Source organism: Acinonyx jubatus, chromosome B4, assembly GCF_027475565.1.
Source record: "Acinonyx jubatus isolate Ajub_Pintada_27869175 chromosome B4, VMU_Ajub_asm_v1.0, whole genome shotgun sequence".
Classification (NCBI taxonomy): domain Eukaryota; kingdom Metazoa; phylum Chordata; class Mammalia; order Carnivora; family Felidae; genus Acinonyx; species Acinonyx jubatus.
The window spans coordinates 448,881-474,012 of NC_069387.1; the positions used below are offsets into that span (position 1 = coordinate 448,881).

At 46.5% G+C, this 25,132-nt stretch overlaps 1 protein-coding gene and 1 long non-coding RNA gene across 11 annotated transcripts in view; both read right to left on the reverse strand.

Moving 5' to 3' along the window:
• DIP2C (disco interacting protein 2 homolog C) overlaps nt 1-25,132 on the reverse strand; it is a 408,190-nt gene that overhangs the window by 186,191 nt on the left and 196,867 nt on the right. For 5 of the 10 annotated variants that reach the window (XM_053225174.1, XM_053225166.1, XM_053225165.1 and 2 more), the window contains exons 2-4: nt 21,494-21,565; nt 19,767-19,934; nt 10,152-10,262 (exon numbers count right to left, since the gene is read on the reverse strand). In XM_053225174.1, the coding sequence (XP_053081149.1) occupies nt 10,152-10,262; nt 19,767-19,934; nt 21,494-21,565 (351 nt within the window). The remainder of the gene's footprint in view (nt 1-10,151; nt 10,263-19,766; nt 19,935-21,493; nt 21,566-25,132) is intronic. The other 5 variants (XM_053225170.1, XM_053225171.1, XM_053225169.1 and 2 more) reach the window with 2 other exon arrangements.
• LOC113603556 (uncharacterized) lies at nt 646-10,145 on the reverse strand. Its single transcript, XR_003425138.2, has 2 exons — nt 4,636-10,145; nt 646-4,237 (listed from the first exon to the last, which is right to left on the reverse strand). It is a non-coding gene; the product is annotated as an uncharacterized LOC113603556 (long non-coding RNA).

Sequence of the window (25,132 nt, forward strand, 5' to 3'; positions counted from 1 at the left end):
TATTTTTATATATTATATATACATTTTTCATATATTATATATATGTATTATATATATATATATATTTCCCCTATATTATCTTCCAACAATTTTATAGTTGTTGGTTTTATTTGGGTCTATGATGCATTCTGAGTTAATTTTCCAATGGTATGTGTTGAAAAGACTATCATTTCTCTACTGAATTGTCTTTGTGTCTTTGTCAAATATTGACCATATTTGTGTGGGTCTGTTCTGGACTATCTATTATGATACACTGATTTATATGTCTATTATTACACCAATACCTCTATATGTACTATCACTAATTTTATAGTAAGTCTTGAAGTCAGTTAACATCAGTCCTCAACTTTGTTCCTCTTTGTTGTTGTTGACTATTATTTAGGGTCTTCTGCCTTTCCATGTAAACTTTAGAATTGACTTGTTGATATTCACAAAATAACTTGCTGGGATTTGGGCCAGAACTGTACTGAATCTATGCATCAAATTGGGAAGAACTGACATCTTGATAATATTGAATCTTCCTATCCACGTACATGGAATCTCTCTCCGTTTATTTAGTTAGGATTTCTTTTATCACTTCTATCATTTTCCTCATGTAGGCCCCGTACATTTTTAAATTCCATCCAAGTATTTTATTTTGGGGGGGGGGGGCTGATGTAAATGACATTGCCTTTGAATTTCAAATTCCGATTATTTGTTGCTGATATATAAGAAAGCGATTGGTTTCTGTATGTTAACCTTATATCCTGCAACTTTGTTGTAATCACTTATTACTTCCAGATTTATTCTTGATTCTTGGGATATACTTTTGATTCCCTTTTACTGTCCTATTGGCATTAGCTAGGACTTCCAGGACAATATTGAAAAGGAACAGCGAGAGGGGACATCCTTGCCTTGCTCCTGACTTGGTGGTAAATCACTTAGTATGATGTTAACTGTAATTTTTTTTAGATGTTCTTTATCAAATTGAGGAGGGTCCCCTGAGTTCCTAGTTTGCAGGGAGTTTTTAAGCATGAACAGTTGTTAGATTTTGTCAAATGCTTTTCCTGTATCTATTGGTAGAGTCATATGGGTTGTTGTCCTTAGTTTGCTGATATGATGAATTACGTTAATTTCCAAACATTAAATCAGCCTTGCATACCTGGAATAAATCCCACTTGGTAATGGTATATAGTTTTTATACATTATTGCATTTTATTTGCTATTTTGTTGCAGAAATTTATATATTCATGAGAGACAGCCTGCAGTTTTCCTTTCCAGGAGAGATACTAACCTGTAGTTTCCCTTTCTTGTAATGCTTTTGTTACAGTTTTTGGTATCACGTTAAATGCTGGTCTCACAGAACGATAAGGAAGCATTCCCTCTACTTTTATCTATAGGAACTGAATGTAAAAATGGATACAATCTCTTCCTTAGATGTTTGGTAAAATTCACTAGTAACCCATCTGAGCCTGGTGCTTTGCTTTGGAAATTGATTACTCATTTTTTAAATAGACACAGCCTTATTCAGATTGCCCATTTCTTCTCGTGTGACTGTTGACAGATTGTGTATTTCAAGGAATGGGTCCATTTCACCTACATAATCAAATCTGTGGACGCAGGGTTGCTCATAATATTCCTTCATCATCCTTTATTGTCCTTTATTCCTACTAAAAGTAGTAATAATCAGTTTTTCATTTCTGGTATTAGTAATTTTTATCTTCTCTAGTTCTTTTTAGTTAACCTAGTTTATTTTTATTGATCTTTTCAAAGAACCAGTTTTTGTCTTCTTTGATTTTCTTGCTTTTCAATTGCATTATCTCTTAAGTTTTACTATTTTTCTTTTTTTTTAATGTTTATTTCTGAGACAGAGAGAGAGAGAGCATGATCAGGGGAGGGGCAGAGAGAGAGGGAGACACAGAATCAGAAGCAGGCTCCAGGCTCCGAGCTGTCAGCACAGAGCCCGACGTGGGGCTCAAACTCACGGACTGTGAGATCATGAGTTTTGTTGCATCCCGCAAATTTTGATCACTTTTATTTTCTCTTTTTTAGTTCAAAGTATTTTACAAATTTCTTAGGCTTCTTTGATCTGTGTATTATTCAGAAAAGTGCTGTCTACTCTCCAAGAAAGTGGGAGTTCTCCAGTTATGGGTCAGAAATTTTTAGGATAAGTCCACTGTGGTCTGCGAGAATATTTTTATTCCTGTTCCCTTCCATTTAAGGTGTATTGTATGGCCCAGAACGTGGTCTATTTTGGTGACTGTTTCGTGTGAGCTTGGGGATGCGTACTCTGCTGTTGTTGCATGGAACACACTCCAAACTTCAATCAAATGCAGCTGATCCCACTGAACTCTTCAGTTCAACCATGTCCTCACTGAACTGCTGCCTGTCGGGTCTGTCCACCCAGATACAGAGATGCTGAAGTCTTCACTGTAGCCATGGGTTTGTCTATATATGCCTGCAGACTTATGGTTCCTGCCTCATGTATCGTGGTATTTTAGTAAGGCAGGTATACATTAAGAACTATGTCTTCTTAGAGAATCAACTCCTTTATCACATGTAATCCCTGATAACTTTTCTTGCTCTTAAGTCAGCTCCATAAGAAAATGTAGCTATTCCAGCTTTTTTAAAAATTAGTGTTAGCATGCAGAGCACCTGGGTTGCTCAGTCAGTTGGGTGTCCGACCTCGGCTCAGGTCACGATCTCACATCTCGTGAGTTTGAGCCCCGCGTCGGGCTCTGTGCTGACAGCTCAGAGCCTGGAGCCTGCTTCGGATTCCTTGTCTCCCTCTCTCTCTCTGCCCCTCCCCCACTCGTACTCTCTCAAATATAAACAAATATTAAAAAAATATCAGTGTTAGCATGGTGTATCTTTCTCCGTGTCCTCACTTCTAACCTAGGTCTTTATATTTAAAGGGCATTTCTTATAGACCACATACAGTGGGTTTGTCTACTCTGAAGGTGTAAGTGGAGCAGGTAGGTCAATGACATTTACAGCGATTTGTATGTTTGGGTTACTGTTTAACAGGTTGTTGCTCTTACCTATTTATTGCACTTATTCTTTGTCTTCTACTCTTTTTCTGCCCTTTCCAGTTTTAATTGAATGTTGTCTATGATCTGACTTTTACTCCTCTCTGGGCACATCAATTATACTTCTTTTTTTTTTTTACTTTATTACGTAGTTGCCCTTAAATTCACAGTATGCATTTATAAATAACCCAAGTCCGCTTTCAAATAGCACTGTAAGACTTCAAGGGTAGTACAGATGTTTTATAACAGAGTACTCTCAATTCCTCCCTCCTGCCTCCTATAACATCACTACCATTCATGTCACTCATGCATTTGTACCCAGTGCATTGTTCCTATTATTACTCTGAACAAACCTTAATCTGTAAGATTAAGATGTATAAAAATAACAGATTCTATTTCATCTTCACGTAACCCTTCTCTAACATTCTTCCTTCATGTAGATCTGAATTTCTGACCCCGCCACTTGCGGTCTACTGATGAGCCCATTCATCATCTCTGTTACAGTTGTCTCTGACTTCTAGCATTGCCCTTCCATTCTTTCCAGGTTGTCCATCTCTCTGCTTCCAAGGCCCACCCCTAGTTCTCCCTGTGACTTCATTTTGCTGACAGACCAAACAGGGGGTGCTGGTTTTCCATTTGCTAAGCTTCTTTCTTGCACAGATCCGTGTGAAGTGTCCATGCTGCCATGGAAGCCGAAACTGTCTCCTCCACTCCATTTTACTGTTATTTCTCATTTCTCCGGGACTTACTCAATCTTCCTTTTCCAACTTAAGTTAAATCCTTATTTCTTCACTTTCCAGGATTTCATATTACCTAATGTAAATATTTTAGGCTATCAATTTCTAGGTAACACTTCGCTGTACCCGACAAATTTTGACTATTCTTTCACCTGAACTACAATAGCCTCTTAACGTCTCCCTGCTTTCAGACAGGAACCCACTCCACTTCAACCAACCTATCCCACACTACCTGCTACACACGGACATTTCCAACATGCAAATCTGACTGTCATTTTCTGTTTACATGACTAGGCCCAGACATCAAAAATGAGTTCGTTTTCATTAGTTTTGGACAAATAGGCCTTTATGGTCTGTCTCCAACCACGTCTTCCATCTTCCAAGTCTCTCACAGCCGTGGTTCTAGCGCGGCTCCGTGGGATGACACCTTCTGCTGTGGCAGTTTTCTACGCCTGCACTGCCCGGTGCAGCAGCCGCTGGTCTTAAATACGGCTGGCGAAGCAGAAGAACAGAATTTTCATTTTAATTAACTTAAACGTAAGAGGTCCCATGTGGGTACTGGCCACCACACTGTGTGGTGCAGCTGGACACAGCTGGGCCTGTCTTTCACGGGGAATACCGAACCAGGTATGCGGTCTGATTTAGTGCCTTCTACTCTTACTCTGCTGTGCAAAACATGTCCTGATTTTACTAAGTAATGAAAAAACTTATTTCAGACAGAATCGGATCTCAGCGTCAGGAAGCATGTTAAAATCAGTGAATTCAAGCTGACTAGAGAAGGAAGACCTTCTCCATGTAGGAAATTAAACTGTAATGTCAAGGAAGGACTCACTACGGGGTAAACACACTCTGTGGAGGCAAACACAGCGTGTTCTGTATTCTTGGCTCACCGACAGTGCACAGCAAAAGCGCAGCACGCGAAAGTGTCAGCACACGTGTTGAACGGGTGCCAGGACACCGGCAACTGATCGCTGGAGTAAGTCAGACTGTGAACCGTCGGCAGCGCAGAGCCAGCCTCGGGAAGGGGTTCGCACGTGGAAGTTTGTAGCTCATATCCTCTCTCAAGTTTGAAAGAGGAATTTCATTTTTACCACATAGCAGTGGTTCTCAAACTCTTAGACCCAAAGGATGTTTTTTAAACTGTTAAAAAGGGGCGAAAACATTTTAAAAGCTTTTGTTTATAGGACTGACGTCTTGATGTTTACTGTAGTAGAAAGTAAACTGAAAAACTTTTTAAAATGTGAGATTTCACAATCACCATCTGCACCAACTGTCAGAACGCAGCACGTGTCCAGCAGCCTCAGGAAAATCCAAGTACGACCAGGAGGGGATGGGTGTGGACACAGCAGATCATGTGACAGTGTTACTCTGGCAACAGTCTGACCTCACAGATGTCCCTGGAGGGTGGGGGTCCCCCTGGGTCCCTGGACCTGTCTCAGTCTGCTGCGCAGGAGGGAGACAGGGCTCTGTGGTGTTCCACCCGGAGTGTCGGGCCCCTGGAAGGCAACCTCTCTGGTCCAGGCACACATATGAACTGGGATGTGCTTCTTAAAGCTGTGTGTCAGCTCACCAAGACACAAAACCATCGTTTTAAACATGCTATAGTAGGAAACTGTATGCTCCATGTTTATTTTAAGGTATCCTAGTTGGTCCTGGTAGGAATAGAAACAACACAAATCTTCCAAGTTTTTTCTAGGACTCCTGGTTGGGGGAAAAGGGTGTAAAAAAACAGCTAAACTCCCTTTAAGCTCCAACCTAGACTTATTCAGTAAGAGTAACAGAGTTCCTAATACAGAGTTTGACATTTTCTAGGTACTCAGGAAATGCCTGTTTGTTCATTCATGCATTCATTCACTTTCCAAAACAAATTTAAGTTTCCAAATAAAGTTATTTTAAAAAGAGAAAGGTACACACTACTATAAAGAACTCCAGTAGGACTTCATTACAATGGAAGACCATGGGTTTGGAAATGAAATGGAAAAGTATAGCCAAGAGAGATTAAATTTGAGGCTATATGGTTGACTGGATTGAGTGTTAATTAGGGCAATTATCAATGAGATAATAGAATTACTTCTTGGTTGATGTCATTTGATCACTAAAGCATCCAAAGTACCTCTGCTGCAAACTGAGTGGTCTAAGAATTTTAGAAAACAAAATCTCCTGAGGGCCACAAAACTTTTTCTTTTGAGTCTCTTAAATCTTCCATGCTGGCTCAGGAAAAAACAAACCAGAAAATCCTGACACCTGTACACTGGCCATAGACTACAATAAGCTCTTAAAGTTTCACATCATATTTTAAAAAATGATATGTGAATATATACTGTAAGAGAAAGTAACTTACAGTGTATTAGTGAAATGTCTAAATTAAGAAAACTCATGACTAGTCTATTTTAACAACAGGAAATAGAGAATAAGGTCATGAGTGAGACCATCAAATGGGCTGAACAGTGACCCACGAGCCCTCACGAGCACTCCTCCAGGGTGGCCACCACGAGACACTGGGGAGGTGCTCTGTGTGGGTCATAGGAGATGACAGTCCTGATGAAACCCCGCTGAGATTCACAAGCACATGCGAAGAGCTTCTGGATAGGTTTCCCCTATACGTAAATTAAGCAGTTATTATTTATTCAAAATTGACAGTAGTATGAATTTTAAAAAATTAGAAGTCTATAAGGAATAACATTTTCATAGTATTCTTTACACAGTGAACAGCAGGACAAATCCCACCATCTTTAACTTACAAAAACCTTAATCCTCTAAAGAGGAACTGGAGACCATCACCCACACAGCTGGAGGGCACCAGTCACCAGGAATTCCCACCTCACGTGCCCCCATGCTGACCCAGCCTCAAGGTCCTGTTGCTGTCACCTTCTAAACAGATGTCAGATCTCACTGGCATGGATGCCTCTCCTAAACGTGCATCAATCTCAGAGTTTTTCCAATTCCTCTACGTGCAATCCATAGGCCATAAAGCTGCCAAAGTCCTTCCCAAACCCGAAATCCTCTCCTCTTGTGCCTTTGCATAAAATCTTCAAGGAGTACCCTGTCATCTTCAATATAACGTCTAAGTTCTCAGGCACAGTACACAACAGATCTTAAAATCTGGCCATCCCACCTAACTTCTTGCTTTTCCCCAAATGTGCTATGCTCCTTCACCTTCCTTCCTTCCAGAACTATCAACTAGGCACCACTTTCGATGCTTGCCATACATGAATAAACAAGAAAGACCCTGGTCTTTGTGAGCCTTACATTCCCACGGTAGACAGACAGGTGGATAAATTGGTATATGGATTACTACCATAGGTAGCAAAATGACAGATAGATGGACAGATGACAGGCAGGTAGGCAGGAAGACAGATGGCTGATAGTGCTGGGGTTGGTAACTCAATGGACACACATGAAATCAGGAGGGGAAGGGTAGGGACTACACACAAGGTGATACCGTGTCTTACCATTTTAACAGGGTGGTCAGGGAATGCCTCACAAAAGCAGTAACCCTTGAGCACAGATCTGATGGAAAGGTAACAAGCAATGTATATACATGAGAGAACGTTCTAGGCAGCAGGAGCAGGAAGCAAAAGGCCCCATAGCAATCAGGTGCTCAAGAAACATCCAGAAGCCAGCAAAGCTGTGGGAGGAGGATGATATGAAAGACCAGGGAATAACGGGAACCCAGACCACACAGACGGTAGATGCGAGTCTTACTCTCAGACCGACGGAAGCTACCGGAATACAGAGCAGAGGAGTGTCACCAGCTAACACTAGGTCACTGGTCCAGCTCTTCCCTTGGACTGTGAGCTCCTTTGCCCAAAGCAGGCTGAGCTCTGAGCTCATCCCCGAGTCTGGGTTCTAACTGGAAAGGGCAGACACCAAGCACAGCAGGTGTTACACCACCTCATGGGGATGCTGTCTGATGTGAGCAGAGATTCCGAAGGAGGGCTCCAGGTGGCCCGGATGGAGACAGGTGCAGTTTCCTCCACTACCACCCTCCACCCACGCTTCCCTCCCACATCTACTCCACTCTCCCTACACAGGCTCATGGAAATGCACCTGAGGCCAAGGCAGCTCCAGCACCGTTTCGTACTTTGTCAACGTCTCTCAACGACAGAGGTTTTCTTTTCTCTTTGAAAAGAAAAACAATGAGGCAAGCAGCACCTCTCCTGTCTCCTACAATAATAGCCAGGAGGATTAGCAAAATATACCTTAGCAAATGCCAGGTAAACTTAGGGTTATCTTCCCCACTCCTCCTCATTAGGAAACAGAGGTAACACAGGAAATAGACTGTGCTATGTCTTAATTTCCAATTAAAAAAAAAATTTAACACAGAAAGTTAGAGCCTGGAGAACAAGACAAGTTGCAGTCTGCTATGTGGTAAGAAGCCAGATAACAGACCAGACAAAGCTAGACTTGCACCGTTTTGATGAGCTATTCACTGGGCTATCATTAACAATCACATACCTCCCTGAACTTCTAGTTTCTCATCTAGAAGATGGAAAAAAGAACACTTACCTAGTCTCTGTGAGAACTGAAGATACCGGTGATAGTAAACGTGTGTCTACATGTACATGTCTACACATCCACATGTGTCTGTGCGTGTCGGTGTCCACGTGTGTCTACATGTGTGTGTCTGTGTACAGATCTACACATGTACCTACACATGTGTGTCTATGGGTCTACATATGCACCTGTGTGTCTGTATCTGTGTGTGTACCTATGTGGTTACGTTTGTGGGTCTACATGTGTGCTGTGTACCTATGTGTCTACATGCGTCTGTGTTTACACGTGTATCTACATATGTATTTACTTGGTGGGGTTATGTGTACATTGGTGTGTGTATGAGTGTGTGTCTATGTATGTACCTGTGTCCACTGTACGTACGTGTGACTTTGTATGCATCTATATGTGTCAGTACTTGTGTGTCTACTGTATATGTGACTGTGTCTACGTGGGTGTCTATACCTGTGAGTCTCCCCTATATGTGACTATGTGTATGTTTATGTGAACCTACTTGTGTTTACTGTACACATGACTTGTACCGTATTGTATACACACATACAATACTAACATAGTAGCATTAAGACAGTGAGGTAGCTGAAGCATTTCACAGAAAGCTGACGGCCCGTGTGTGCCTGCCTCCACCCTCCCGGCTATCTGAAAGAGGCCTGGGACACCAGAATGAGGATGGGTTCCTGACACATGCTGGCTGTTCACACATCTCTGGAAAACAGAAGGTGGGGTTGAGAACCAGCTCCCGCTTCATTCCATCCCCACACTGTCCCCACATCCAGGCGTCCTGGGGGTGTGTGGCAAAGGGGCGGCCCTCAGCATTGGCTGCCTTTCAAGCCCACTCTTCTTCCGCAGATGGTGACCAGTGATACCCTAAGATCTGCCCTACCTCTTCCTCCCTCCTGGGAAGGAGCACAGCCAAGATGTCAGGGAGACAGCTCTGTACAGGAAAGGGTGGGGGGTGGGGGTTCGTCCTGTCACCCCCACTCCTGGGAGGAAGCGTGAAACAGAACCGAGACCCTTATGTGGTCGACCAGCCCAGCCCTAGGGTGAACTGCCTGAGCTGCCTCGTGCCGTATCCTCGGATTCCTTGTCTGCAACATGAAGGCGCAATAAGTAAGTCACCTGTTGGTTATAAAAACCACAGGAGACAGAGCCTGTGAAAGCGCTCTGCTAAATAGAAAGTAAAGCAGAAACATGATCTTTTAACTGCTGTCATTAGCAATCCACATGTGGCCTGAATAATGACACTTACTGACAATTTTCCTTAAAAACTGTAGTGAGGGAAGCAGGGAAAAGCAACTGGAGTGTAGGTGTCAGGAAAAAAATCTCTCAAAACATAATTAAAAAATTCATCACTGTGCAAGTTTCCTGATGCTAAATTAATGAAAGAAATGCAAGCCAGCCAAATCCAGGTGATGGCTCCAACAGAACGGAATTACTAAGACACAGCACCATAAAACACAAAAGAAGTAACAGAGAACATAGAAAAGTTTAAGAATTTTCTTTTTTGAAAACTACTTTTTTGAAAAACAAATCCTGAGGTTAAAATGAAAAATTATACTAGGAACCAAGATAATAAAAACCAAACTGCAAAATTTGTCTCCCGGGAGATTACTGTTCAATTGTCACTAATTTCTAAATAGCAGACAGTATCTCTAAGAATGTGAAAAGAGTCACTGTTTACTGAGTTTTAATGTGTACCCCTGAGGGTATATTTGTTTATGAGGTAGAATGTCACCAGCTATGATCACACAACCAACCAAAGGACATTCAAACACACCGCACCTCTGCCTCATCACCACACAGCTGCTGCAGACATGCACCCACCCACCCATGCATTTCAGCATCACATCACAGACTAGGGGGTCAGTGACCTCACGGCCGCATGGTGCCTTACCCGACCGATAGCGCTCATCTCGTGACCCTGAGGACCTTCGGCGGTGATAGCGAGTGGAAGAGGCAGGAGTGACTGGAGCCCGGCGCTCAGGAGGCAAAGCTTGATCCACCCCTGGGTTAAGGGAAACAGTAAAGAAAGATAGGCTTTACTTGGCAGCCAACGTTCATCCACTTTGCAGAGTAAATCATTCGGAAGAATAAAGCCCTGACTCACTGCATGCCTACAGCCAAGCTAGAGCTCACAAGGGCATGGCCGGGGTGGGGAAGGTTGGGGACAAGGGACAGGAAAGGGAGAAGCGTCCTGGGCAGGGGCTCATACCCCGACACTACAGCCTTCAGACACCAGCACAGCCCCCCTCACAGCACAAATGTCTATTAGGTCATGTGAAGAGACTCAAGTCTCTAGAACATGGGTAAGAAAACTAGAGCCCAACAAATCAAGTTGTGCTTTTCTTTATGTAAGACACCTACAGGAAGGGTTATGTTAATTCTCAAGGAAATGTAAAATCACATTGATCATTAAGTTACCTACGAAATAAATTTTATAGGGTATCAACACCACAATTCAGGTACCAGGATTGAGCATAAACTTTCATCTTTGCTCATTCAAAATTTCTAACTCTGAAACCTTATTCCATTTGATGTGAATAGCTGAAAATTTTTTATTTCAATATGGCTTTGATGAATTACCTAAAATGATAAAATGGTCAGATAAAAACGACTTGATAGGTATCTGTCAAAAGCTGACCTAAATCTGGCAACCATGATACCTGTTGGACTTCGGAACTAGAGCAGCAAGAAGCACAGTCTAGATAAAACTAAGTAAGTTGACGGGAAATATTTCATCATTACAGTTCAGAAGTAAAGACATTCTGAGCACTGCGCAAACAGTAATTGTTGCTTCTTCAGAAAAGGACCAGGCAAAACCTGGCAGAGAAAGTAAACCAGAGACGGCAGCTTTATCAGAAACTATTTATGGTTTTCCACGATGGCTCCGCGAGAGTTATTTCCATCAGGGATTTAATACTTCTCTCATGCTGGTGATTTCTGCACCCCAATTCTTTTTTCTTGAAGTAGGATCTGCACCCAATGTGAGTCTTGAACTCACAACCCTGATATCAAGACTTGCACACCCCTCTGCACCTTAATTCCTGGTGGCATGTTTGTGGTAGATGACAGGTTAGGTTAACCTCACTACGGACTAACTGTACTCGGTGAACTGCGTAAGCACCCCAGCCCACAGTCGCCTGGTGAGGTTCTGTGAGCTCCTCGTCTAGCAGGCGTATTGACACTTCTTGACGACACAACAATTCACAGCTACCAAACCTCATCCAGTTGTAGTCCACAAATCATCTTTCTAAAAAAGCTACTCTGGATTCTCATTAAAGAGATACACAGAATTTATGACATCAAGGAGTACTATTAAGTCATAATGAAAATTGGTCACTTAGCATTTACATCCATATTTATAAGCATGGTTTTAACAATCCCTCTTAATTACCCATTTTAGACAATACATGACTTCTTCACACCAGTGTAGCCGTCACTACACCATTATTAGGATCATGAGTCAGTAGTGTGCTGCAAATACCCTTCTAATCTTACGTGCTTTTATTATTCTGCGGTTAATATCTATCTTTGGGCTCCATCATCTTGGTTTTCAATGTACTTGTTAAATCCTTCAAAATATCCCAACAGAAATGAAAAAATCTTTCCAATGCATTCCTCACTGAGGGCAATCACTGATAACCTGGTAACAGTCTTAGTTTGATTTTCTTTTTCCTTAGAGACCCTCCTGGTGGATCCCCTCCTGTTCTAACCCCAGCTGGCTGGTCCACACCTGCTGTATAACCACCAGGGAGCACTCCTGCCTCCCAGAACTTGCTTTCGCCTAGAAGACTAAGCAAGATCATGTATAAATTTGAAATCTTGAAAACGTGTATAAATAGATTTACTTAAAAGTTACGTGGGAGCGCCTGGGTGGCTCAGTCGGTTAAGCCTCCAACTTCAGCTCAGGTCATGATCTTGTGGTTCTTGAATTCAAGCCCCACATCAGGCTCTGTGCTGACAGCTGAGAGTCTGGAGCCTGCTTCAGATTCCTTGTCTCCCTCTCTCTCTGCCTCTCCAACCCCCCTCCCCCCGGCCCGCTCACATTCTCTCTCTCTCTCTCTCTCAAAAATTAAAAAAAAAAATTTTAAGTTACATGCATTATTACCTCTCAAGTATTGTTCTTAAGTTACATGCCATTCTGATGGTATATTCTTTACAAAAAATCTGTTTTTTTCTTTTCTCCTCTACTTCCACAATTTTTTCTTTCCTGCCACCAAAGGAGTTGCAAGCCTGTGTCTTCTGTGGTGAGGTTATCACCGTATCTACCTGCAGCAGATCTTTTATCTAGGCTGTTCCATTTACCCAAAGAAGAGCCCTCCCCAGTCCCCCGTCTTGTGAGACACCTGTCAACACAGAAGCATTTGTCATTTGGGGCTGAAGCTGTTCTCACCCTCCAGGGCACATGCTCCAGTTCGGCACCGCCTGGTACGCCAACTCCAGAGGTTCTCAGTTCCATTTCTCCAGAGAACGAACATCTCTGGGGGAGCGGGGAAGACGCGCACCACCTGGTTCCAAGGCGCTAAGCCTACCCCCCCCCTCCCTCATGGTGCCCGTGAAACCAGCGCCGTCACTTGTCACTTCCTCCCCCCTGCTAAACTTGGCACCCTCGTCATCAACCCCAGAGATCATAAAACCCTGTCATGGACTCGCCCACTCTTTCGTCCTGTGGATGACACTTCATCCGTTTACAGACATCTTAGTGCAATTCCAGGAAGCAGAGCTAAATGTGCATATTCAAGCCGCTGAGGTCAAACAGTGCCTGATTTATGCATATATCCAAGTCTGGCGTTCAATTTCAGCCATGCCACAGACCTAGTGCATTCAAACACGCTTCCTGGAATTAACTTTCACCCCGCTCGGGTCCCCAGGTGGCCACGTACTTCTGGGAAATGCAGTCACGGGACACAGACCAGTGCCCGCCTGTCCACAGAGGTGCACATCTGTCTTCAACCAATTTCGCATGCAAACACTGTGCACGTTTACAGGCTTCACAGGCTGAAGTTCACAGCTTACAAGTTTTAAGAGGAATGAGTTATTTTGATAAAAGAAAAACAGCTTCAACAGGTCACTGGCAACAGAGCACTTAAAACAAACTAAAATATTAGCGTAGCATGTGCATACCCACCATTAATTTTAATCTGACCTCACTGCGAATGAAATCTGAAGTACCGTCAAGGTATGTTCTGATGGGAAGAAGCCATCAGTCAAATCTGCAACTGAAATCAGAATTTCCAACGTGTCACCACAGGAGGACCCAGAGGTAGTAACTGAGGGTCCTTCCTGTTGAATTCCATAAAGTGAGTACACGAACCATTACTCAAACACACAGAGCTCAGCACACAGCTAGCCGAGGGCCCATGTTCACACCACAACTGGAAACCAGATCTCAGGAAAAGCACAGACCAACCAGAGTGCCTACAACAGGATGCGTGAGTCGGATCTGAGAGACGTCACTGGAAGGTGAGCCGTCTCATGGGAGGTGGGGTAACCCTCCAGAAACACACAAATCTCAGGGGGTAAAATGAAAACATGACAGGGATGGAGAGGAGCTATCTCCCGGGCACTTACTAAGCATCAGGTCCCATGTGAACTGAGGGAAAGAGCACCAGAGACAACATCCTCTCGGATACCCATCACTGTGACCCTGGGCCTCAGTTTCCCATCTGTACACAGCCACGACACTTTCAAGTAGCACATGGATGTTCTCGGGTAGCTGCCCCTTCTCTTGAGATGGGTGCCCCCCCCACACCAGGGATCTCACTCACTCTCTCTCTTCCTCTCGAGATCCACCCCGCCAGCACACCAGGCTCACAACAACGCGCTGGTGGCTGGGTCCTCGTGGCAGAGGCCGTGTGCTGCTTGGTGCTGCACTCTTGATACAATGGCCATTTGTCACATGGCTGAATCTAGCTGGTACCTTGAAGCCACCACGAAGTGCCTTCATGATCTCACTGCCAGACTACTCGTCCACCAGTGATCTTCTCAGGACACAGTGCTGCCCAGGAGTTAAATCCAGGCCGCTGAGAGCTATGAGGTCATCTGACAACAATGCGGTCTTTGTCTTCTTACTCAGGAGGCTGCGGTCAGGAGCTAGGATGTCTGTGGGCTCCTCTCCTCCCTGGGCCGAATGGCCCCTGGCCCGCAGGAGGGGCTCAGTGATGTTCCTTAACCAACATGGGATGTTTTCACAGCACGTGCGGGTCCTCGCAAGGCTCCTGCAAGGCTTCAGTTCAGCCATGACCATGAGATTTCGGTTTTCCTCGAGAGTTGCAAAGGGACGCCAAGTACGACTCATCAGAGGAAGGAACCCTAGTAGCCTAAGGGGGGGGAGGAGAGGGGCGGCCAGGATGGGAGAGAGGGACCCGGCCTCCAGGCCCCTGACCTTCAGCCACGCCACTTCCAACGCATGACGAACAAAGGAAAGGACTCACTGAAGAAAATTCTTGACAATGCAGTTCTGTCACGCCAACAACCCACCAATTCCAGACCCTCAAATACACGCAGGGAATTCATCATCACTACAGGCAACCAGACACCAGAAACCACAACAATCCCCACGGTAACCCGGAAATATGGCCCCCGGGGCTCCAGCACTCTGACGCACCATGTGCCACGGGCCAGGAGACCTGTGGTGTAGACAACACGGGGTCATTCAGGATGGCAAATGTTCCAGAAAACATCAAGACTTTTCCAGACAGCAAGGGAAAGAAGACACTGATAAATCTTGGTTTTCAACAGATTTTCAAAAGAAATCGTGAAAGATACACAGAAGAGGACTTGAAGAAAAACGTATATGGGAGTCAAAACCAGAAGACCTTGATCCAGACTCTGGTCTGACTCTTACCACATGCACAACTGGACAAATCCCTCAGCTGCCACCTCAGCTCCCATGCATGTTGGGGTGCAGACATGGACACGGTCACCTGTGACATCCCCCAGGACCCTTGCTGGAACGGACACCTCTCTGGCCCTGTCCCCTGGCAGACAGTGCCTGTGGATCCCAGCACCTAGCAGAGCCCGCTACATCCACGGGGCTCTGACACACACAGGTCCTGCTTCAGGAACGTGGTAAAATTGCTGAGGGCTTTTCCAGATTTCAAGTCTGCACCAGAACAATTTCTGGGTTGTCCCCTACTCTTCCAGTACCTAATTATACTCTCAAAAAACAGCACTTACTTCTAAAACAAGTGCAATCAAGCCTTTGCCAGAAAATAACCAGTACAATCATTGCACATACGGGTAAGAAATTTACTACATCTGCTTTGTATTGACTCAGATGAGAACACAGCACAGAAAGACAAATTCTGTCACCTTAACACCTGCCCCAACCATCAGCCCGAGTCTTATGTTTCTGCCACTGTTGTTTCTACCCCTCAAAACAGAAGTCCTTGCCAAAAATCAGTATGAATTTGCTACAATATTCTTGTTGATGTGTTTTAATTTGATTAGATATCATAATGTGGAAAAGTGCAGAAGATCTGGAACTTTAGGGAGTTTTAAGTGCACCCAAACTCTCGGCCTCTGCCCATCGGGTAAGAGAAGCTCAGGAAGGACGGAGCGTGCAAAGTCAGGAGCAGGGCTTCAAATATGTGCGTTTCTCAGACACCTCACATGCTCTTTGCAAAAACCCACACAAGCCAGTTCCAGAGGGGACGCATCTCCAGCTGCTCGGGTGAATGATCAGAGATCCTGCCACCAGCTCTGCTCAAGCTCCAGGGGCGGCTTTGCTGCTGTAACCACTGATAACTGGGGAGGAAAAACCCGGCTGGTAAACCACTACTAAACATAACGGGAAGCCCATCTGACCAAACCAACAACTGTGTGTGACAAAACAAGAGTACTTCTCAAGCAAACGACAGCAACAAATTGTGTCCCAAGATCAAGATCGTGGATGGCTTCCCCAAGACACAGGTAGTTTACCTCTAGTTGAGAGAAACTTATTTCCTACTGCAAGTCAATCTGGAAAGAATTCATGCTAAGTCAGACAGGCAACCTGATTTAAATACCCTTTTTTTCCTCTGGGAGTTGACCCTGCAGCTTACACCCCACCCATCGTCAACAAATGGCACAGCATGACTCAGCTGAGCAGGCCCCCAGGGACAGGCTTGTGCCCCTGAAGCCCAGGTTGGGACAGGCAAACATGGCGTCTGGGCCGAGGGATGCACTTTGGGAGACTCTAACTCCTGTTACAGAAAGACGACCTGGGCCAAATCGTGCACTGGGCACCAGAGAAACACAGCAGTTGTTCGTGTGAAGAACCAAAACCGGCCGCCCCCAGTCTCAGGGAGACCACAGCACCGGCACACTTGATCCTCTGACTCTGGAACACAATGGCAAAACACTCCGGTCTATATCCTTCAACACAGGACGAGAAAGTTCATCTCCTGTGAGACTATAAATTGCACAATTCACAAGCTGGGAGCTCTGCCCCTTGCAGGAGACTTCTTCACAAACCTGCAAACCCAGCAGACTCCCCATTAGCTGGGTTTCAGATACAGCTGCCTCCACACAGGCCTGTCGTCAGGATGGTGGGTCTGCAGTTGAAGCTCTCAACACCGGGGTTGTTGAGCTGAAATCCAGGATTCACGATAATAATAAGACACAATTCAACTGACTAGTGTGCAGAGGCCCCAAATCGTGTTATTCTTTAACCACTAAGGTATGGAAACAAGGAGAGCACTACGTGTCACCGTTTACCACTTAAATGTACCCAAACTGGAAATCAAATAGAGCTGTGCTCACAGATAGGAAACGGCTACGGCACTAACAGGTCCATTTGTCTGGATGTTCGAGGCATCGTACAGAGCTAAGCACCACATTGGCCGCCAGCTCTGCCCTCAGCTGGGCTCCCCAAGACCCACTGAGCACCAGCACCTGCCAGACACATTTGCTTCCCTGCCACATGTGGTCTGTGGCCAGGAGGACACGCGGCAGGGCCCTGCCTGCTACCTGCGTGGTTGTATAGGTGGCCTGCCCCCCAGCAAATGGCCTGTAACGTGCGGATGGCTACTCGTTCATCCTGGTGGGGGTGGAATCATCTCATATTGAACCACCACCAACCTACAGCTTCGTAATCATTTCAGAAGTAGGATGCTGTTCAGGGGCCTGTTCTAACCCCAGGGATCCTTGCAGAAGTGACAGCTGACATGAGCTTCAAATGATGCGCAGATGCAGGCAGAGGGGCACCGGCACATGCAGAAAGCCGGCCTTGGAAACGGGTGACCGTCAGACAGAGTCCGGCAGCAGGAAGGTGCGTGGAGCTGAAGAGCAGCTGGGACTGCCGTGTGCCAGGCCCTCCTGACCCAGACCCGGCTACACCCTGCGCATGGCCATCTGCCGTCTCTGGTAGGAGCAAACGGGGTACCGTTAACCTAACCGAGAGAGGTCCCCCCTGTGAGGGGGCCATTCATGCGGGTCCCACGGCCGATTCCCAGGGAGCAGGAAAGCAGCAGACAAACTAGCTCCCTGTTCTCATTATCAGAATTCACTCAGATTTCCACAACCACGCAGTCACAGGAAATCCTCATAATTGAGCCACCTAAGGAAAGGCAGGCTGGGCACAGAGTAGACCAGACCCACATAAACCACTCACCACTGGGAAATATGCCCGGACGGTCCCAAGGAAAGTAAAATCCAGCTAACATACACGTTATTAGAAAGAGGAACTGTATCTGGTTGAGAAAGTTTCACTACTTATGGGTAACCAGAATTTTACTACTTTACGTCCCCATGGCCTTGTCACAGGGGCCGTGAAGACTCAGTGATAGAAGATATGCCTGAAGAGACTGGTACAGTGGAGTTTTCTCCCGTTTTTTAAGTTTCATCAGGTTTAGGAATGAGTGAAAGAGGTGCTACATAACGGAGCACTAGTACCAAATGGGTATGTCTTAAGATTTTCTCCTTGCAAATGATCTTTAACGTATTCTTTCTGACCCTTCATCAAACACACAATTTTCGTCTTTCCTTCTAGCTTCTGGCACACTTTTTCTCATCTGGATTTAAGGCAGTGCTCAACACTGCTCCCCAAAAACACAGTTGTCTCCGGGGCAGACGGGACCAGGAAGCAGCCTGTGTAGGGAGCACAGTCCCCAGACTCTGGCACCAGGGCTCAGATACTGGATGCCTGCACAAGCCATTCTGATTCAGAACTGTGCGTCTCAAACCACATCTTAGGAATATTTGTAGCATACTTTACAGAAGTGTTAATATTTTCTCTGGTAAGTAAAAATAATGTGTAAAAAAAAAAAAACTTCATCAAAACACAAATCCCCTTGTAAAAAAGCAGAGGGTGGGTTAGGGTCACTACAAACAACATGCTTTTCATGAGATCCTACCCCCAAAAGAATGACTTCTCAGACTGAGCTCGTCAAGGAATAACACCCTGAGAAGCTGCTTCTTTCCATGCTACTTCCCCAAAGTTCCACATAATGAACAACTGCTCACCCCAGCAGTTTCTCAGAAACAAAGATGAGCAGAGAAAACTGCAAAACTGACAGGGAACCTGGTCTCCCGAGCTTAGAACCATGGGGGGACCTGCCTTCCCTTCCCTGGGGGCATGGGAGGTGGGGGACCCAGGCACCCAGAGCAGCGGCCCCAGACAGGTGCTGCCTCCCCACGTTGTGGTCAGGCGCCCGCGGCTTACGTAAACCGTGATGTGGGCCCCGCAGCTAGAGCCAACTCCTCCACCCACTCCCCGCCTCTGTCCCCAAGCTGGTCCAGAGAAGAGGGGCAGGAGCCACAGCCAAGGCCTCTTCTGAGACCCTAGGGCCAACGCAACACTAAATTTCTCTATTTCTTCCTGATTTTCAAATAATGGCTTTTATTTGGGATTAACCCCTAAGGGTAAACTTAAAGCTTACAAACGTTTGTTTTCTTTTTCTACTAAAAGATGCACTGAACTCAAATTTGGGGCTTCTCATATTCAAAATATTGCCCACTGAAGTAACTCCGGCCTCTGAATAGGCCCATTACCTCTGAGTATATACTCAAGGATCACTGGCTGGGTTTTCCTATTTCCCAGTGGCATGGTGCCCCTGGAAACCTGACGGTGCTGCAGGGCAAACTCGCCCCCAAGCAGAGCTCAGGGCCAGAATGGCCCAGCACACCCTCGCTGAGGCCAGGGACATAGGGTGGCGGAGGACCAACCATTTCAACTAGAATTTTATGATTTGTCACGCATTCTTCTTTCTCTAGTGTTTTGTAAATGGTGCTCCAACTGCGAAAATAGGATCGTAAAACACGGCATTATATTTTCACAGGAAAGACTCAGAACTGGGCCCTGAGGCAGCGGGACAATCAGGGTCCGGGGATCGTGACAAGCTCTGTGACCGAGGGGCGGTGGGGCCCTGGCTGAGTCACAAGAGCTCGCCTGGAGGCTGGGGCTCAAGCCCGGAGCCCCGCCTGAGCCTGCACGCGGCTCCGGTCTCCCACGCTGGGTGTGCACGGCGGCGGCAGGGGGAGGCCGGCCCCGGAGGCCCCCCTCCGGGTCTCAGTGGAGTGCGCTCACCGAAGCGAAAGTAAAACAGCGGCCGGTTCCCCGCGGTGCTGGCCGCCCGCTCTCTGACCGCGGCTTCTCGGATGTCACACACCCCGATGTTGCCGGAGTGCAGCGCTCTTCCCGGGGCTCCTTCACTGTGCTGCAGTCTACACCGGACCACGGCAGCTCCATTCGCTGCTGTAACAAGTTGAAAAAAACTAATTAATGCAAACTTTAGTTTTTTTAAAATTTGTTACAGCACTGAGCAGAGCTGCCGACCCCATGCAGAACGGCACAAAGAACACCAAAGGACCACGCGACACAGGGCCACCCTCAACGCCCAGCCAACACGGGTCAACCAGGTCCTCTGCACCACCGCGGCTCAAGAATGCCTTCTGGGGACGGGCGGCACCGTCACAGGAATTAAAACCCAACAATGTCAAGAGCCCACATCTGTCCCCGAGCAGCCCTCCTCCAAAACGTGGAGGCACCTCCTGCAGAAAGGAATTCACAAGGACGGGCCAAGGAAACGGCCAACAGCTTGGCGGTTCTGTTAGAAAACCGTCTGGCCATCTGCCCACATCTACTGTGAAAGCCTCTCACACATGGGTGTCAGCCAGCCAGAAATCGGATTCGTTTTTAATTCACTGAATAGAACCGAGCTTCTTCCTTCCATGAGCCAGACAACAGGAAAATCCAGCCCATCGGCTAAGTCAGGCCAACACAACACGCCCACCTTTACATCATCTTCTTAAGTATCAAGGAAGGAAAGAAAAATACACAGAATCAAAACAAAACTACAAACACAATGGAGACTCAACACACGAATTCAGTTCCCTGGAACGTGCTCTGTGGGACGCGCCCCTTGCCAAGCTAACGGAACACCAGCTGGACATGTCATAGCCTGGAGAGCAGAGGGGCAGAGCGGGGGTCTGTACGCTGTGTGCACCTGCAGATCTGAACCTCTCACTGGGCTTTACACAGGTTGTTTCAACAGTGAAAACTAGGAGTTCAGGAAGCACCTTCGAGATTTAGGTTGCTATGCTTTATTCTTGAGGACTTGGGTCAGCCTGGAACCATTCCTAAAGCCTAGCCGATTTTCAAGGTCACCTCTGACTGAACCACACCTCCATCAGAACTAACGTATTGGAACTCCAGCCTGGTAGCATTTTCTTTTCCCTGAAATGTGCAGAATGCATCTCAAGTGCACAGAGATTCTACAAACCTCCGCACAGGAAACACCTGAGTGAAACAGACTTTGTACTTCAGGGGAAGATCTGCAGCATTTTACAATCACATTTCAGAACACACCCAACCTTTACCATTTCATAATCCCAGGCAGGATGTTATTCAGTTTCTAGATTCTAGATCTGCCCCCCTGTGACACCAACAAAAACCTTGGCTTAATATAAACTATAATCAATAGCAATAATTTTTAACTCACTAAACCAAAAGTTATGTTTACATCATAATGTTCGTATTTTTATGATTACAATAAGCATTTTAGAGTAATCAACATATTCTTGATAAAATACCTACTAAATTTATTGCACACATTTATAGAAAAGTCACGTGTGCCCCCCTGTATCCACGAAACATGAGCAACCACACAGAAGAGTTTGACGTGGCCCGCACATCAGAAGTGTGACTTTCGTGCAAGTTGGGCTAGAGGAAGGGTCTGCACTCAGCAGTTTCTCTCTCATGTCACACTTAACTCTTAAAATTAGACGCTTTATGTACTCATGGAAGGTACGTACTCGGAGGCTGGGGCAGGTAGGCTCCAATTAGTTTTGACCTCTTCTTTTCATATCCTTTTTGGGTGATGTCACCTGTAAGAGAAGGAAAGAGGCATTCAGCATGGTCTCAGTGACGAGCGGGTCACTCACTGGACTCTAAGACGTTGCAAGTTACCTCCTTTGTGTCTTGTTTGCCTTGTACTTATAATTCAAAGGAGAAAGCACCATATGTCATTCATTTTGGCCCTCCCCACCCTCACAGAGTCATCTAAGACACATAAAAATCCTCGCTAGGCTCACATTTGTCCCAGACCCTCCTCACATGGTTCCGGCTCTGACTGGGCCCAGAGTGAGTCTTGTGACTTTATTCACATGGGCCAAGCAGAAAGGCCCCCAGTCTACCCGGCTCCCAATAGCTTAGCCAACAGGAAACTGTAGGCATCTACGCTGGGGATAGATGTCCACCAAAACCATTGCTGATTAGTATTTTCCTCCACTGACTGACCTGCTTGTTGGTCCCACAGACACTCAACTGCTAGGGTGTTTATGAAATAAATGACTCAGACCAGATGAAACATGAGATAAAACAGAGCAAGAAAATGTGGGACCTACAAAAATCCAAAGTATGCAAGCAAGGTGCTTATCCTTAAAGCATAAATTAAAATTTTAAAGCCACAGGTTCACACACAGAAGAGAAGGGGGGCTCACCATGCTGACCTTTTCCCCAAATGCGGAGTTCCAAGGACAAAGTGGAAGCACTAACACACACAAAATGCTGGGTTTGCCCCTGAACGTTTTGTGATTATTTTTTCCTACTATTCGGAACAAGCCATCATTCCCAGAAGAGCTTAAAAACTCAAGTTTTAATAAAAATACAGCAAATGAGAAGTTATGAGTCATACACAAATTGGTGAATTTGCTTTTCCTAGTGACATATGCTCACCGAATCTGAGCAAACCACGAGCACCCTCTATAAAGACTGCCCGTGACCGACCCGACAAACTCACAGCTCACTTTGCAGGCTGTGTGCCAGGTGAAACACACACCTAGTTTTTAAACAACCAAAGTTTCTGGAAAACGTATCCCACCATCCACGATGAGCACTTCCGATGCTGACGGCGTGTCAGCAGCCACTGTCGACACACAGACGGTCTGCGGCCCTTAGGTGTATGTGCTATGGCTGCACACATAACACAGTTAAGCACCAAGTCTGCTCAGTTGCTTCTGAAGACGCTCCATCAAGTCCCCCATTTTAAAAGGCTGTCTAAAATCTCAACAACCAAAACATCCCGTGTGCACATACACACTCTGGAGCATGTTTGTGATTTACCAGGAAAACAGAGTAAGTTACCGAATTAGGATACTGGCTGAGAAGCGGCAGTCATGGGCCATGCCTTCTGATTTCTGCCCACGACTACCACGCCTCTTAAACGTTAAAGACGAGGGGCACCAGCGTGGCTCAGTCAGTTAAGCATCTGACACTTGATTTCGACTCAGGTCATGATCTCGCGGTTCTGGAGTTGGAGCCACGAATCAAGCTTTGGGCTGACAGTGCTGCTTGGGATTCTCTCTCTCCTTTTCTCCCTCTCTCTGTCCCTCCCCTGCTTGTTTGCCCGAGCACTCACTCTCTCTCTCAAAATAAATAAATAAACTTAAAAAAACAAACAAACATTAAAGGCAAGGAGCCATCTGGCTTTGGAAAAACGGGATAAAACCAATCTGTAGAAGGAATCCCAGCGATGCCTGGAAGCTGTGTGGTCAAGGTAGGACCACAGCGGCCGAGGAGGGGGAGGGTGGTCCATGGGGAACCAGGCCCTCCAGGCTGCTTCACATCAATCTGCCTGAGGGCAGAATAAGAAAAGCAGTCAAGCCCCAGGGGACGGTTGAAGCTCCCAGTCCTGCTCACAGACAAGGAGGAGCCCCCCCCCCCCCCACTTAGATGACAGATGACAGGACAGCAGGACCACCACGCCTTCTCTCAGCCCCTGGGTTCGCTGTCCCTCACCACGCATGCTTCCCCAACGTTCTCTGAAAAGAACGCCATCGAGGAAGCCAGTTCCCTTGTAATTTACGGCTCCTGCATCCGCCGTGGCTCATGTCAGCCCTTCCCGGACTCAGAGCCCGTCTGCTCCCTGCAAGGGAGGGGAGGGGAGGGGAGATGAAATCAGGGACAGGAAGGGGAAGGCACAGGTGAGGGTGTACAGCTGGGACCACCGCACACACAGCCCCCTGAGCACGAGGTAGACACCTGCTGTTTACCTGTACTCTGCAGGGTCCTACACCTGAGTCCCAGCAGGGTAGGCCAGCACCTTTCATGGTGTGTTCTGTACCCAAAATTCAGCTCAAGTTTCAAAAACTTCTCAGATGAACATCTATGTGTGGGGGAAGGAAGTCTGCACCTAATTGTCAGCAGAGACCAACCACAAGGAAACTCAGTTTTAACTCTGTGTTACTTCAGGAAGCTCCCATTATTAAGACTTTAGGCCTCAAGGAAAATAAGCCCTTTCCAGGTGAAAACACACTCTTCACTCTTCATGAAGTCAGAAGACGTCAGTGTTGTTCTCCAGAGCATCTCTACCCAGGTTCCTGGCCCAGCTCGGAAGGGGCTGGATGGTGGGAGGAGTCAGTGCTTCTGAGCAGGTGATTCACTCCAGCCCCACTATGAAATCATGCTCACAAGCACCCGGCTCACAGGGGATTCCAGATACCTCTCTCAGAGACCCCAGGTTGCTACCAGCTCTTAAAACCTACAGGCGTGGAAAGAGAGACCCTTTTTATTAAATAACTTCATCTAAATGAGGGGGCGGCAAACGACAAATCCAGCTTGCAGACTGTTTTTGCACACAACGCTTTCCTGGCACACAGCTGCACCCCCTGTGTGCACCACAGCCCGGACCGCACGGCCCACACCAGAGGGATTTACCACGACAGACAAGTTTCCACAGCCCCTGTCCCACGCGTCCCAAAGAGCCTTTAATCCTGAGAACTACTGATTTGACAGGCGAGAAACAGACAAACGGTGGTGCTCCTGTTTCTGGCCCAGGTCCCCAGATCTAAGAAAACAAACTCTGACCAAATCGCAAACAACTTCCCACCGAAGCCACACCTGAAACCGTCCACTCCAGCCAACACGGACGTGGTCGGTGTTCTGGCCACCTGCCCACGACATGCCCCCCCCCCCCCAACCTCCCTGCAGGACCATCCTGGCCTTGGGCTCCGGCCGCAGAGAACTCTGCACGAGTCATGGTAGTGCTTTCCTCACGAGGCCTTGGACAGCTGCTGCCAGCTTACTCCTGTCACATACGCAAGTGACTCCCTCAGAATACGGGCAATGCCGTCAGGACTAGCGTCCTACAGAGCTGAGCCCCAGACCCACTGTTTCACAAACAGGCACCACGTGTCAGTGGGTTTAGTGACACAAGCCAGCACTGAACATGAATGTCACAGAGTGACTTCCAATAAACAGCTGGACAGAATCTGTGCTCATCATCAGGGCACACAGAGGGTGATTATTTAACTGTTTGGGGATCATTTGGGGAAGAGGCAGAGAGGGATGCTCAATGACTCCATTATTAGGGTGTCTGAGACAACAGCTTCAGGGTGTGTTCCCCGAAAGGATCCAGTGTCTGTGCCAAGGGCCCAGGGTCATTCAGGCGCCCC